Here is a 14,026-nt window from a genome sequence, read left to right on the forward strand (position 1 = left end):
CCGAACCGTGCCGGGCCTGGCACAGGACCAGGGGAGGGACTGCGGGGCTGCAGGAGCGCGGGGTGCAGGGATGGAGAGGTCAGGAGGAGAAAAGATGCAGAGAGCAGATGGGTGTGGGGTTGTAGGGGGGATCTGGATGCTTTGAGGGCGCTGCTGCACATGCGTGGGTGTTTGCCCTGGAGCAATGCTGGTACGTGGAGGGGATGCTCCACGGAAGGAAGCCCTCGGTGCCCCCAAGGATGCTGAGCATTTTGCCATCTCTCGCCCTCCCTGTGCCCCACCCTGCAGATGAGAGCACCCTACTCGCTATCCTGCCTCGTCCTGCTGAGCCTGGGCACCTGCTGCCCGCCCCACGAGCACCGCGAGCCCCGACACCCTGGGGATGTGCTGGAGCCACGCTGGCAAAGGATGGCGGCTGAGACTGTGGGTCCCTGCAGGTGGACGGCCCCAATGCAGCGGCGAAGTCAGGAGCTGGGCACACTGCTGGGCATGGCCCGGGCACTGCAGGGCTACGGGCAGCAGCACGGAGGGGGCCCACGGGGGCGGCAGGAGGGCTCGGAGAAGCGTGGCAGCACGCTGGGGGACCTGGCCGAGGAGCTCAACGGGTACAGCAGGAAGAAAGGCGGCTTCGCCTTCCGCTTCGGGAGGTGAGGGCTGCGGGGCGAGCTGCTTCCCCACGGCTCCCAATGCCTCACCCCCGAGCAAAGCACGCTGCGGGGCGGCTGCCGGGGTGCCCTGGGGAGGGGGGGCACCGTGTTTGCTTCGCACTCAGCCCTGCCTTGCATCTCCCAACCTCAGCGATGGAAGAAGAGGAGGGAGCCCCGAGTCCCTGCCCTGGGGACATGGTGTGCCGACCGGGTCCTGGAGCTGGGTGTGCCGTGCTGGGACTGCTGCTGGAGCCAGAGGGAGGTGTGCTGCGGGGCTGCAGCGGGGTGCTGCTGCAGGGACAGTCCCCGTGGGGACAGCCCAAGCGCGGCCGTGGAGCAGCGCTCTGCGCTCTCCTTCCTATTAACAGAAAGTCCCTCCAGCAGCAAATTCTGCTCAGTGTCACACTGCCACTTGCACGAGCGAGCTCCTGCGTGCCAACACGGACACGGCAGCGGGGCTGGAGAACATCTCATCCCTATGGCACCCCCACGAAATTACACAAACCTGCCCCACAGCAACCCAATGCAGCCGACCCCAGAGAGTGGCACGGCCCTGGCTGACCTCCAGCATCCCTGTCCCCTCCTGCCCTCACCCACACCCTCCCATCCAGCACAGCACTGGAACAGCCCTCGGGTGCCCCTGTCCCACACTCCGGTGCCAAAAGCACAGCAGTCTGGGGAAGAGCCCCCCCCACCACAGCCATTCTGCCTTCTCCTTTGGGCAGATTTAGCACTGCCAATACCAACACTGCTCCTGGTGAGGCCGAGGTGTTGGCAATCCCAGCTCCAGCTGCACGGTGTGCTGCACTCAGGGCAAATTCAGCACAGAATGATGCTCCTGTTTCATCACAGGCACAGAAGTGCAGCAGGGCAACCACTTGCAAGCGCCAGATTGCACCCTCAGAATCAAAGGCTGTGCGAGGACTCGGTCGGGGAAACAAAAATAAATATATATAATCTGCCTCCGAGAGGTGCACTGCAATACCCACCACGCAGACAGAGCACTGGGTGGGGTGGGACACATCTGAGGGTCAGGGGCTGCAGGAGGACGGATGGAGCAGGGAGTGTGTGCATGGGATAGGTAGGATTTGGGGTCTGCAGGGATGCAGGTGGTGCTGAGTTTGGCGCTGGGGGACCATGCTCAGCACCCCCCCCCCACACACACGCACACACACTCTCAGCTCTCCCCTGCTCCCCATCAGCCCCCCCAGGGGCACAGGGGTGTGGGTGCACCGCTCTCTCCCACTGCTGTGGATGGGAAGCTGTATCGATGTTTCTATGGCAACATTTCTTTTTTCCTCCTTTCCTTTGAGTGTTCATAACATCAGTAAATATGCAGTGATCAGTTTCACCCTGAGCTGGAATGGGAGGGGGGGAGGAGGGGAAGGGGACGGTTTGGGAGCAGGCTTGTCATCCTGGAGAGGAACGGTGTCAGAGCAGTGTGACAAAGCCACGTGCCCAGCGAGGCTCTGACTATGACCCCTCCTCTGTGCTATTTCTAAGCAAAAGCCAACACTTCCTACAGTGCTCACCCAGGGCAGAGCTGTACCAGTGCCCATAGTTCTCCTCTGAGATGGCCCCATGCACTGAGCAAGGGGTGGTGGGGAAGGGGCTGCACTGGGGGACAGTGGGCCCCCCCCCCCCAGAACCCCCACAGCCAGGTTTGTCCTCATCCCTCTGCACTGCCAGCACACCACAGGCACAGGACAGCTCCCAAACCCAAAAGTGTTCTTGGCTCAGACTGAAGTACAGCCAGGGGACTCCTAACAGGGTCCACTGCATCAGCAGCAGCTCGAGGAGCAAGGACAGGACCTTCACTGGTGGTGGAAGGATTAACACACAGCCAAAGGAGGGGGGAGCTGCCCCCATCAGAGCTGGGGTGGGCAGTGCTCCCATACATCTCCAGCACCAGCCTGGCAGTAATCACGGGGAAAAAGAGTTATGCACAAAACACTGACCACGTCTTGCATCTTATGACAAGCAACTTCTCAAAAGACAAGGCAGGATGACATTAAAGGAAAGCTTGAAAGAGTGAACGTTGTAATTTCGAAGACACAAAAAGCAAAACAAAAACACAAACACAGCTATTTTTCCCCTAGAGCACTCTCACTTTCAAGCTCAATAGCCTTGAAAATTGGAGCAATCAAACTGTTAAATGCATCAATCTGTTAAATCAACTCCTACTGTACTCAGCTAAATTTAGCCTTTAATCCCTCCTTCACTCCCAAGGCCGCAGATCCCAGGGCTTTCCCCAGCCAGGTCAACTGACCTCTGCATCCCCATGCCTCCAGCCCACCCCACAGCAAGCAGGGATGGACAGCACCAGAACAATCCTATTTAGGGGCAGGAGGAGCTCCTCCATCTTCTTTCAGCCCCACAGATCCCACACAACCACAGCCAGAGCTCCTGCTGAGCCCCCACAGCCCGTGCTGGGGCTCACACTGCACCAGGAGTCATCGAGGGGGTCGGAAATGGGACGGCCCAGGACAGAGCCCAAAACCACCACTGAGCAACTGCGGGGTTTCAGGCACACGGCGCTCACCTGCCCTCTCCTCCTTCCCATCCTGCTCTGCTCCTCAGCACCTCACGTTGATGGTTGGACTAGATGATCTCGGTGGTCTTTCCAGCCCCAGTGATCTTCATTAATTAAGGCAGAGCATCTCATTTCAGACACCACCTGGTGCTCAGTGCTAACCTCTCCACCTGGACACCTCTGTCCAGACGTGCCCTATAGCAGAGGAAGCTGGCTTTGAGAACACTGGTTAACAAACAAACACGGGCTTTCCTCAACATTGATTTATTTTTAAATATACTACGCAAGAGAGACCGGAATAAAAAATGAATCAAAAAACAAAAAACAAAAACCAAAATGAAAAGTAAAGACAGAGAGGAGGCAGAATTGAAAGTCGTGTACAGAAACAATCTGTACTGGACCAAATTAAAGAGGAAACAACCCCCTGAAGCATCACAGAGATGAAGGACAGAGCTATTTACACACTGTAAAAAAGACAAGTCTACAAAAGTGTGTAATAACGAGATACAAATGTATAATATAGTGGCACAATATGTTATCAAAGTAAAAACAGTACCTCCAGGAAAGAGACAGTCCAAGGTGGTTTGTTTTTTTCTTACATTTTTAAAGGCAGCCTGTGGCAGAAGTGTGTATTTTCTTTTAAACATTTGTCATGTGTTAAGTCATGGCTCTTTGTGAGGGCGAGGAATGGCGTGAACACAGAGTGAACTACTGGAAGTCATATACAAAACGTCAGTTCCAAAGAGAACAGCATAAAATACAATTGAAGGCAATCAGTGTATAAGATACACAAGAGGGGCCACAAGAGTTATGGGGAAACAGGACATAGAAAACGTGGTTTGTTTGATTTTTTCCTCTTGTTTGCAGCTGTTAAGAAGAGTTAAATTGCACCATTAATAGCCCTAAACCTTGCTTTTTCACTATTGTCACAGGTCACAGTTAGTCCCCAGTCGTGCTGCATCAGTTGGGTTCAGTTCAGTCCCCTCACTGAACCCCATAGGACGGGTGCAGCCACGCAGCCATGAAGGCAACGACAGTTCCAACCCCAAAGTACCAGCACCCGAGCTCTCCACGGGGAGCTGGCACTGGCATGGTGACGGCAGGGCACCAGCCTCACCAGGAGTGCAGAATCCAGGCCCACAGAACAGAAAAGGCTGCAAATTCACCTGGAGGAACAGCAGCTCTTGCCCATCCGCAACTGAAGCAACTGCTGCAGGCACAGTGGTATCTTTGAACTCAGCCCCTCCCTGTCACCCACGGAGCCATGCCTTGCTCAGCACCAACCTGCTGCTCCCACACCCGCTCTGCCAGCCCCGGCCCCGAGCACCAGCCTGAATAACTCCAGCTATCACGAGTGCACGACAGCAGCATCCTCCTTCAGCCCTCTGCTGGTCCTCCAGCACTGCCGTGGGACATCTGCCAACGCCGCTGCGTTCGTGGGTGATGTCCACAACACTTGGAACCCAGGCAGCTCAGCTGGGCTCAACAGCATCAAGGAAACGCTGCAAACACAGATACAAAGGGCAGCAGGTGGAATCATAGGAAGAATGTGAGTAAACATTACTTGTAGCATTCTATCATTTTTAAAAGTTACATTAACAGCTTCACCCCCCTCCTCTCCCAGGCTCCAAATCTGCTGCATTAATGCCAGGTTAAATGTCAGACTCAGGCCAGGGACACATGCTGCAGCTCTCCCAGGAACTGCTATAGGTATATTGCTATTCAGACACTCAGCCTCGTGTACAGTGGGGCAGAGGCAGGGAACAAAAACACAATAGGAAGTCCTCCTGAGGAGGATGGCATCTCAGCGTCCATCAGCCTGGCTTCAGTCTTAACGCTTTGTCCAGAACAATAAAATATTAATAGAAAGGCATGACGTGACATCAGCACTTAGACTCCTAGTCCACAAGGCAGGAACTCCACAGATAAGACGATTACAGGTATATGAAACACAGGGAATCTGGGCTAAGAGGGTGGGAAGTGCCTCTTGAACACAGCCCTGCTCTTTGGAGCTGGGGCATCCAGCAACAGTCTGCGCCTTTCGAACATCCCAAACCCAACGCCCCAGTCCTCTGTCAGTCCACACACGCTGTTACTCTCTCCACAGTTGACTTTGGCCCACTGTGATTTATTATTTTGTTTTCCGACCCGGCTTCTGCTACCTCTGAACAATGTCACTGATTTCTTTCACGGAACTGAGAAGTTTGCTAAAGTCCTGCGCGGCCGCAGAACCGCTGCCCGCCGTCGCTGGGCAGATCTGAAGCTCCCGCAGGTTGTTCTCCAGCTTATTGATGGCCTCCCGAAAGGCAAATTTGTTCCTCATCTGCTGAATGGAGTCCACGTAGCTCACGCAGAAGGTGTAGAGGTTCTTGCCTGCCTCCAAGACAGTGCTGTGGCTTGCCATTTGCTCCGAGTTCTTGCTAATGGCGAGCCGCAGGGCCTCGGTGCTTTCCAGCACCACCCCCTTAGTGATGGTGCCGCTGGCGATCCTCTCTGGGGGCTGGCGGGTCTTCCGCAGAGAGACCCTGGTGGATATGAGAGGGATGAAGGCCGTAGATGATGGCTGGTCCCCCCCTGGGGCAGAGGGTACAGACGAGGAAGAGGCAGCTGGGGTTGCTGCGCTCATCAGCAGCTTTGCAGAGGACTGTGGCTTTGGTACAGAAGGGATCCCTAGCTTTTTCACACCTTCCCCCGACTGGTTTGGCTTGACAGCTTCGCTGCTCACAGCATCTGCAACCTGAGTCAACTGTTTGGATTTAGGACCAGACACCACATCTGCTGCTGCTTCATGGCTGGGACTGTGAGATACTTTTCCAGACTTGCCAACAGAGGATGAAGACAGTGGAACTGGTGGGGCTGGCTTCAGCTTCGCTAACTTCCCTTTGTCCTTCCCTGCCAACTCGGAGGTCTGCTTGAGCCTCCTCAGCCTCGGCTCCTCAACAGAAGCCTTGCTGGCACCTGCAAAGGCAGCAGAGCTGGGTTTGGCAGCAGAACCTTGGTCCATTGTCGCAGCGGTACCTAAGGCACTGGATTTGACTCCATCGTCTTTGTGCAGCACGCTGGAGGACGGGGGGGCGGCGGGTTGCCTACGGCCAAGCTTTGGAGTCAGAGTGGGAGGGCTGGAGCCAGGACTCGACTCCACATCTTTGAACACATCATCGGTGGTCTCTTCGTTTTTCTTAAGCAGCCGTGGAGGGGGGGTCACCGTCCCCCTGACAGCAATGTCAGTCTTGGCCTCATTTGCCCGCTTTCGAGGCAGTGCTGGCTTTTCACTTTTGTGTCCCCCGAAAGTGGAGGAATCAAACTGGCGTCCTGTGGACTGCAGATCCCGAGGCAGAGTCACAGATTTCCACTCCGTGTCCTTTGCACCGTGGGGCACACAGGAGGCTGAGCAGGACCTTAAAAAACGCTTGCTGGAGTTAGAGCTGCTCTCCTCCTCACCAGACACCCCCCGACTGCTGCTCATCGTGCTGGACTTCTTCCGTAAGTGGGGAGACAAAAACCCAGAGTTCCCAGTGACAACCCCGTTGGTGACACCGGCCCCGTTGCTTGGGGTCTGAAACTTGGAGGGGTCGGCTGCTTCTGTGGGTGGAGCAATGAAAGCTCCGTTGCCAGCATCCCTGCACTCCTCGTCCCCACCCACCCTGCGGTCCGAGTGGCCGTCCATCTCTCGGAAGGAGCTGCTCCGTTTCGGAGGGGTAGGGGCAGTTTTCTTCTTCTTCTTGATAAGGGCACTGAAGAGGTTGGGCTTTTTGTCTTTTGGAAGCAGCCTCTCATCTTCGTTCAAACTGCTCTCCAGGGCCACTCTCTCTTTCCGTGGCAGCAAAGGAGAAATTGCAGGTTCATGGTCCAGAGGGTCTGCAAGGGTAAGAAAAGAGACTACTGAGCTCTGCTTCAACAGCCAGGACAAGCTGCTTTCTTCCAGGATCTAAACCATTTCAGCACCTCCAAAAGGGCGCAGGTTCTGAAAAGAAAACCACCTTCAGACCAGGAGTAACACAAGTACAGCTACACTGAAGCCCAGACAGTATGTGATCCCTAATCCTCCATACACTCGCTTCTAAGGTGGCCAGACTTGGCTGCCAAACTACGCTCCCTGTAGGCTTCTGATTTAAACAGCAACATACAAACACAAACTGCCTATGTTCAGATTCCCATCCTTGCATCTGGAGATTTGTCTAAACTTCATACTGCGAAGAAGATAAATATAATGAGGCTTCTTCTTTAGTCCCTGTGAGATTGCTGCCTTTAGAACAGCTGACCCTCTGAATTAATAAGAAATCTGTGTAATCCAGCCTTGTTCTTTTAGCTTCTGATACTCCTAACCTCCCTCCCTGATGTCATTCTTCATAGGGAATGGAAATAACTCTTTCACAAGCAGAAACCAAGACATCCCTTGGCAGCTGAACGCCTCAGGTCACGTCACCACGAAGATCACCAGCTTAGTACAACAGTGGAGGAAAGTGGGAGTAACAGCCTCCTTCAGCAGGATCTCTCCAAAGGAAACGGTGGGGTGACCCCTTCTCCACTTACAAGAGATATTTAAAAATGAATAGTGGCTTATAATAAATTTATATTTAGTCCTGCACATCTCTGTATTTGACTGACTGGGGGTCTCACTCCAGGCCAGGCACTCAGATGGCATGCTAATTCAAGAGAGTCAATGCCTTTAGGGCAGCATATACATTTAGAGCTCAACTAGGTAGTAAGAAGGGAGATGAAGCAGACACATAGATCAAAAGAAGGATGCTTCTTAGTCACGTGCTGGTGAACATCATGCTGAGGGTAAGACTGTGGTTGAGGAGGGAGAGTCAGAAGAAAAACAGTGGTGTACTTTGGGAAATAGAGTATGCTTTCACAGGACCAGGTGCAGCTGAACCATTCCTAAGTAAACTGAGGTAGACCTGACAACCAGAAGAACTCCTATAGCACTTGGAGGCCATGGCTGTACTGTGTCCAGACACAGTGGATCTGTGGAGAACCAGGGAAAACTAACAGCTTTCACTAAGGACCAGCTTCCAGCCATTGGTCTATGAGAACACTGACAACTGAAGAGGAAATTGCAAAGAAATTTCTAAGGGAAATGTGTTTTTCACAATAAAGAGTGAAATAATAGCCAACATAGTGTTTAAATCATACTATTCCAGCTGCAGTTGAATTTCTCCAAGTCCTTAACTATTTAAATGAAGTTATTTTACTTCAAAGCTTACAAAACTAGGCAATTATACTTCCTATATATGGCAGGCTGGATTCACCACTGGTCTTAGCACTACATTGCATTAATTAAGTTATAATAAAAATAGAGCTTACTCTGCTCAATATTCACTTTTTTTTCCAGAAGATTCTTCGTATTTTCATTAGAAAACAATTCAATTCATAAGTCAGCACGTCCCCGAGCCCTTCTGTAAACAACTCTTTTCAGTTCAAGTCACTTACACTTTCTTTTTCCAACATTTTACATTCCCTCTTATGTGATATTTTGGTTTTGGCTTTTTTTTTTTGCTTTCTTTGTCTAGTCATACAATTGCTACCGAAACATGTACTGCTTACTAGGTGAGTTTGTCATCACCCAAAAAGGATCAGTCACACGAATGGTCAGATAAGGCATGTTTAAACAGGAAAAAACACTGCACTTTGTTTTTTATCTTGTTATTTTCAAGCAAACTGGATACAAATCTGCTGTATAAATTCATTGTCTTACCACTGAGTTTGTTACCTCAGAACGGAAGGGAAATGCCTGGAGAAACTGATTGAATAGAGTTTAATTTCATGGAAGATTCTGTAAATACCTCTTTGTCCCTTGCCACAATTATATTTGGTACCTGCCAAGAGTAATACTCTTCAGTGCTGCAAGCACAAAACTGGTACGATGAAACAGTGAAGAAACCTCCCTTATGGGGCTTGCTAAACCTGAGCAATCGTGCTGCTTTAAATTATGCAGCATGGTGGTGTAAAGAGGCTTGAACATAGCAGATTACCCAGCACTAGGATGCAGTGGGAGATCCCACTGATAGCTCCTAGCAGGGAATGGGAAGAGAATGTGACCGGAGAGCTGTGCTCAGGCTGTGGTCTGTAGGGAGCTGTATGCAACTGCCATTAAGTTAAAAGAACTCCTAGGACTCCTCTAAACAACTGCAGGTATAGTGCCAATTGCTCAGCCAGCTAAGGTTTCACACTCCCAGATGCTCTATGTTTGTATCTGGTCCCAAGATTAACAGCCTGCCTTTCTGCAATAAACAATAGAAGGATTTCTGAACACAAGAAAGCAAACCCAGCAGCCTGTCACCCAGCAATACAATGCTGATACACAAAGATGGCACCTGTTCTCAGACACGGATTTTCCTAGGCAAAGACCCGGGCATGCATTTTGTTTTTACATTATTTCCTGAAGGAATAATGACTTTAATTAAAACCTACCACATTCCCCCTGGCCTCGAGCATGTGCAGTCTCCAAGCCCTCGTTCACATCTTTGCTTTCAGCAGCTCTCCTCGATGTTCGTGTCTTGGTTGGCAACTCTGGGGCCTGAAGGAAATTGCTCACTACACTCCTCATGCCCTTCTTTCCCAATTCCTTCTCCACCTCTGCAATGCACAGAAGAAAAAATATCACTGTAATACACAGAATATGCTCCGAGTTAATTGCACAAAAGAAATGAAACAGCACAAGGAGGGAGTTCCTTAGTGCTGGTCAGCCATTTGGCTCTTCACAACTAACACACTGTGGTCCTGTGAACCATGTGCAGAGTTCAGAGCACAGGTGCCCCTTGTCCCTGAACTGCCAGACCGAGAGGGACGCAGACCTACCATCAGATATGCTGGATTCCTGAAACATGGTCTCAAATGCCTGATGGATCTCTGCAAAGGAGGGCCTGTCGGAGGGGCTCCACTGCCAGCCTGCAAAAGCATCAGCACTCAGAGCTTCCTACCAGCATTATACACCCATTACGTCAGCCAGGACGTGCTAGCTATCAGAGTTCCCTTTTTATAAATGGCCAAGAGAAAACACCAATGTGGAAATTTGGTGTGAATGGTGCTGGGCATCTGCAACCACCACTGAGCCAAAGTAACAGAAGGTGCTGAGCACGTTGGGAAGAAAAAGAATACCACATTACATGTCACATACCAAGTGGCCACCCACTCCCTTAAGAAGCCTACCATTCTCCTGCTTCACCCTTGCAGCAGAAGCTTTTCTACAAGCAGTCAGGAAAAAGGAGAAAAAAAAACCTCTGAAATTGACAGCAAATCTCTCCCCAAGGCCTGTGGGCTCCCAGCAGGGAAGAACAGCTGGCTCACAGTGCTTCCATCCTCTGGGAAAAGCAGCTTTACCCAAGCACCTCCACAAAGCACTACATCTTCACTAGAACCAACAGAGGATTTCTCGTGTCTGGCTGGATGTGACCAGACCCAGCCACTTCCATTGCATTTCTGAAGAGCTACAAAGCAGCATTTGCAGGGCTGAAGAACACTTACATGCTCTCATGAGCTCATACACTTTCTCAGGACAGCCTTCGGGCCGCTCCATGCGGTAGTCTTTCTCCAGCAGCTCATAGACTTGAGACAGGTCGATCCCAGGGTAAGGGGACATGCCATAGGTCGCGATTTCCCACAGCAGAACACCAAAGGCTGCAGTGGAAAGAAAAGAAAAAAAGTCAACCAACTTTGCTTTCATCTTAAATTTGAGAAGATGTTTAGTGGGGGTCGTCATTTAAAGCGGCTCTGAGCGGCTCAGGTTCCATGCTCAGCACTGGAACAAGCCTCTCGTCAGCACAGACGAGTCTCCCGCGATATGACAGAATAGAATTAGACTAATTTTGGATGTATCAGTTGTCTCAAACCTGAACGCCTTGAGATCCTTCAAGTCCTATTAAAGGCACAATTAAGAGACTTCACAGTGGATTAGCTGAAACTGTTTCACTGCAGCACTGCAGTCTCTCTCAGTTTGACAGCTCCTCTCATCTGCAGACTCTCCCTAGAGGACTCGCACGTTTTAATAGCTCAGTGTTTTTTTGGGGTGCCCTTGTTTAGCTGCAGACTGGAAGGGAAAACAGGGGCCCAGTGGTGAGAGGAGCTTTTCAGCAGTTGCTACAAACGAGACCAAGTCTGCGTGAGACATTTTGGTCACAGGGAAAGCTGAGCAGAAAGAGGGAGAGCACAGAAAGGTTCTTCAAACAGGAGAGGCATTCAAGTCCCTCAACTCAGCAGGGATGCAGGTCAGCACCAGGGTCAGGCAGCTAACCCAGGAGTCAGCCATGCAGAATAGACTCAACACCAGTTCAACAACCTGCATGTAATTGGTTCAGTCACCCTATTCTGGTCTTAAACTGAAGAGAAAGCGATTACAATTCTGCATAAGTAAGGAAATCACATCACATTACATGGTAACACCACCAAGGGCAATTTACATTAGACATTTCTGTGCACAATTTTCTTTGATTTCTGTCTTGAGGCACTGAGGTGAAAAGCATCTAAACCCTGGCATGGCCAGCAGCAGCCGTGACCTCTGGGGACAGCCAGCTTGCTCTGATCAGATCCCCTAAGTCCGCCGCTCTGACTGTCACTCTGCAAGGTCACACCAACCCTAATTAAAGATACCCAATATTCTTTTCAGATCTTTCCTCCCAGAGTACTCCACTACTGAAGCATGACAGGGCTCCCTGCAGCCTCCCAGCGCGGCCAGCAGCGTCACACACCAGCTTGGAGCAGAAGAAACGCTTAGCTCAGCTCCCTCATCTCTGAAACATTTTGTATCAGCCATGCCCTACGAGTTCCTTCAAAACAAAGCCTCCCTCTGCACCGTTTCCTCAAAACTCCAGAGAACTTCACTGCTGCTTCACTACTGTCTGATCTTTTAAATACATAGAAGATGCTCGGGGTAATGTTTTCAGAGCGCCCCTGGGACGGAGTCCTGCGAACTTCTATCGTATGTCACTGGGCACTTTGGAGAATTTGACCAATAGCTATGGAAGAGATATAAAATCCAAAGGAAGGCTGATAAAAAAGTAGAATGAGATTTTCTGCAGTCAGATTTCATAGAATTTAGCTCCATTTAGCTAAGCCTAGTCTTATCACCAGCACCTCGGGGCTCTTCAATAACCATTTGTCATCAAATTTTCTCTCTGTTTCTGCTCATCTCATTCCAAAGATTATTCTTTTAAAATGCAGAAAGACGAGCTCGGAGCTATCACCAGACAGACAGATATACACATAATTTTTTAACATAAAATGAACTAGATCCTCACTTTCCTCCTTAAAGCAGTTTGAAAGTTCCTGGCGATAATGCAATATATTGCTTCACAGCTCCGTGCCAGAGCTCCATCAAGTCAGCAGCACGGGTGCCCTCCAGCCCCATTTCATACATTTCTATAAACACTATGGTGTCCTTTGTTTTCATACTTGTCAATGACTCAAACACGTAAAGCCAGGTCTGTTCTCCACTCAAAGGCCGACTTGGCAGAGATTAATTCCTGCACTCTGACAGGCTCATACAACAGCACAGCTCCAAGCAGGGAGCACTCTCCCTTCTGAAATGTTTCACAGCATCCTCGTTTCACAGCCCTGGAAACGAAGGCTGTACAAGACCATAATCTGAATTAATTTGTACATGCAAATTCTTACCCCAGACATCAGATTTAATGGAGAACTTGTTGTAGGCCAGGCTCTCTGGTGCTGTCCACTTGATCGGGAATTTTGCCCCAGCGTGGGCAGTGTATGTGTCACCTGTCATCAGCCTGCTCAGGCCGAAGTCTGCCACCTTCACCAAGTGGTTCTCCCCTACAAGGCAGTTTCTGGCAGCGAGGTCCCTAAAAACAAGAACAAAAACAGGCAGTGAGAAGTCTATCATCTCACTTCCAGCAAGAGCAAGGAAATTTGCTGTTCCCAAAGAAGTCTGGGCCTGCATGTGATTATTCTGATCAGGGTATTACACAGAAATTATGCAGCTCTACGCACACATATAAGAGGGAAAGTTATTTTCCATTCTGGCTTTATAAGACTGTCACTCCAACTTTTTTTTTTTTTAAATGCAAAACGAAAGCTCCAAGAAGCCCCCTCACTTTCAATAAAAGCTGCCACCCTCCGGATAAAAATAATGTAAAGAAATGTCAGTGCTCATGTTATCAATAGCTGAGGATGAGCACTGAATTAAAGAAGTCACAGTGCCACCCCTTCTTGCCTACCACTCTAACACTCCCATCGACCCAGACAGCACTGCTCCCCCCTCCAGCCCTCTTCTCCCAGTCCCTGCTCAACCCCTGTTAGGTATAACTCCCAGCTGTGCCCTCCGTCCCAGGTACAACAACATTTTTGTACCATACCCCCCAAAAAGTCATCAGTGACCATATGGACGACTCAGCGACAGCCACCCTCAAAAGCAGCAACCACAGCTGCCTAGCAAGGGGGCAGAACAAAGCCTGCATGGGCAGCTGCAGGACAGCAGTTTCCTCCTACTCTTTCAGCCCTGATCTTTGAACAGGAGAGGCTTTGCCCTTTTTAAACTACCCTGGTTTGTGCTATCAGTACTGACGTTTTCAACAGACTGGATAATAATAAGATCGAGCCTTCCCTTCGTGTTTTTTCACCTTGGCAGGTGACAGATGCACACACTGCACTCACCACCCCCTGGCTCAAACACTCTGCCAGCAACCTCAGCAACGCATAAAAAATGTAAAGCACAGAATTACATTTCTCCTAATACCAGGTTTCATTAAAAACACTTTTTCAGATTATGTGACGTTGAACTAAAAATTGATTCCACCAGAAAAGGTGAGATATTCTCTAGATACAAGGCAGACTCCGCTGTTTCTTTTGCTTGTTCTGCTCAATGGGAATAAATCAGGAAAAAAAAAAA

General features: G+C 50.3%; 2 protein-coding genes across 3 annotated transcripts in view; one reads left to right on the plus strand and one right to left on the minus strand.

The window, feature by feature from the left end:
* The first annotated feature begins 200 nt into the window (after nt 1-200).
* On the plus strand, nt 201-651 carry QRFP (pyroglutamylated RFamide peptide). Its single transcript, XM_065737156.1, is given in 2 exon segments — nt 201-281; nt 283-651. Coding segments are annotated over 2 exon segments (447 nt in total). The 5' UTR covers nt 201-203.
* A 2,777-nt stretch (nt 652-3,428) lies between these two features.
* Nucleotides 3,429-14,026, minus strand: part of ABL1 (ABL proto-oncogene 1, non-receptor tyrosine kinase) — a 63,866-nt gene continuing 53,268 nt past the window's right edge. For both annotated transcript variants that reach the window (XM_065737442.1, XM_065737443.1), the window contains exons 7-11: nt 12,796-12,980; nt 10,651-10,803; nt 9,985-10,074; nt 9,598-9,762; nt 3,429-7,038 (exon numbers count right to left, since the gene is read on the minus strand). In XM_065737442.1, the coding sequence (XP_065593514.1) occupies nt 5,339-7,038; nt 9,598-9,762; nt 9,985-10,074; nt 10,651-10,803; nt 12,796-12,980 (2,293 nt within the window). In that variant the 3' untranslated portion in view covers nt 3,429-5,338. The remainder of the gene's footprint in view (nt 7,039-9,597; nt 9,763-9,984; nt 10,075-10,650; nt 10,804-12,795; nt 12,981-14,026) is intronic.

Source organism: Cyrtonyx montezumae, unplaced genomic scaffold, assembly GCF_038088225.1.
Source record: "Cyrtonyx montezumae isolate F1298 unplaced genomic scaffold, pur_monq_1.0 scaffold_20, whole genome shotgun sequence".
In the NCBI taxonomy this organism is placed as follows: Eukaryota; Metazoa; Chordata; class Aves; order Galliformes; family Odontophoridae; genus Cyrtonyx; species Cyrtonyx montezumae.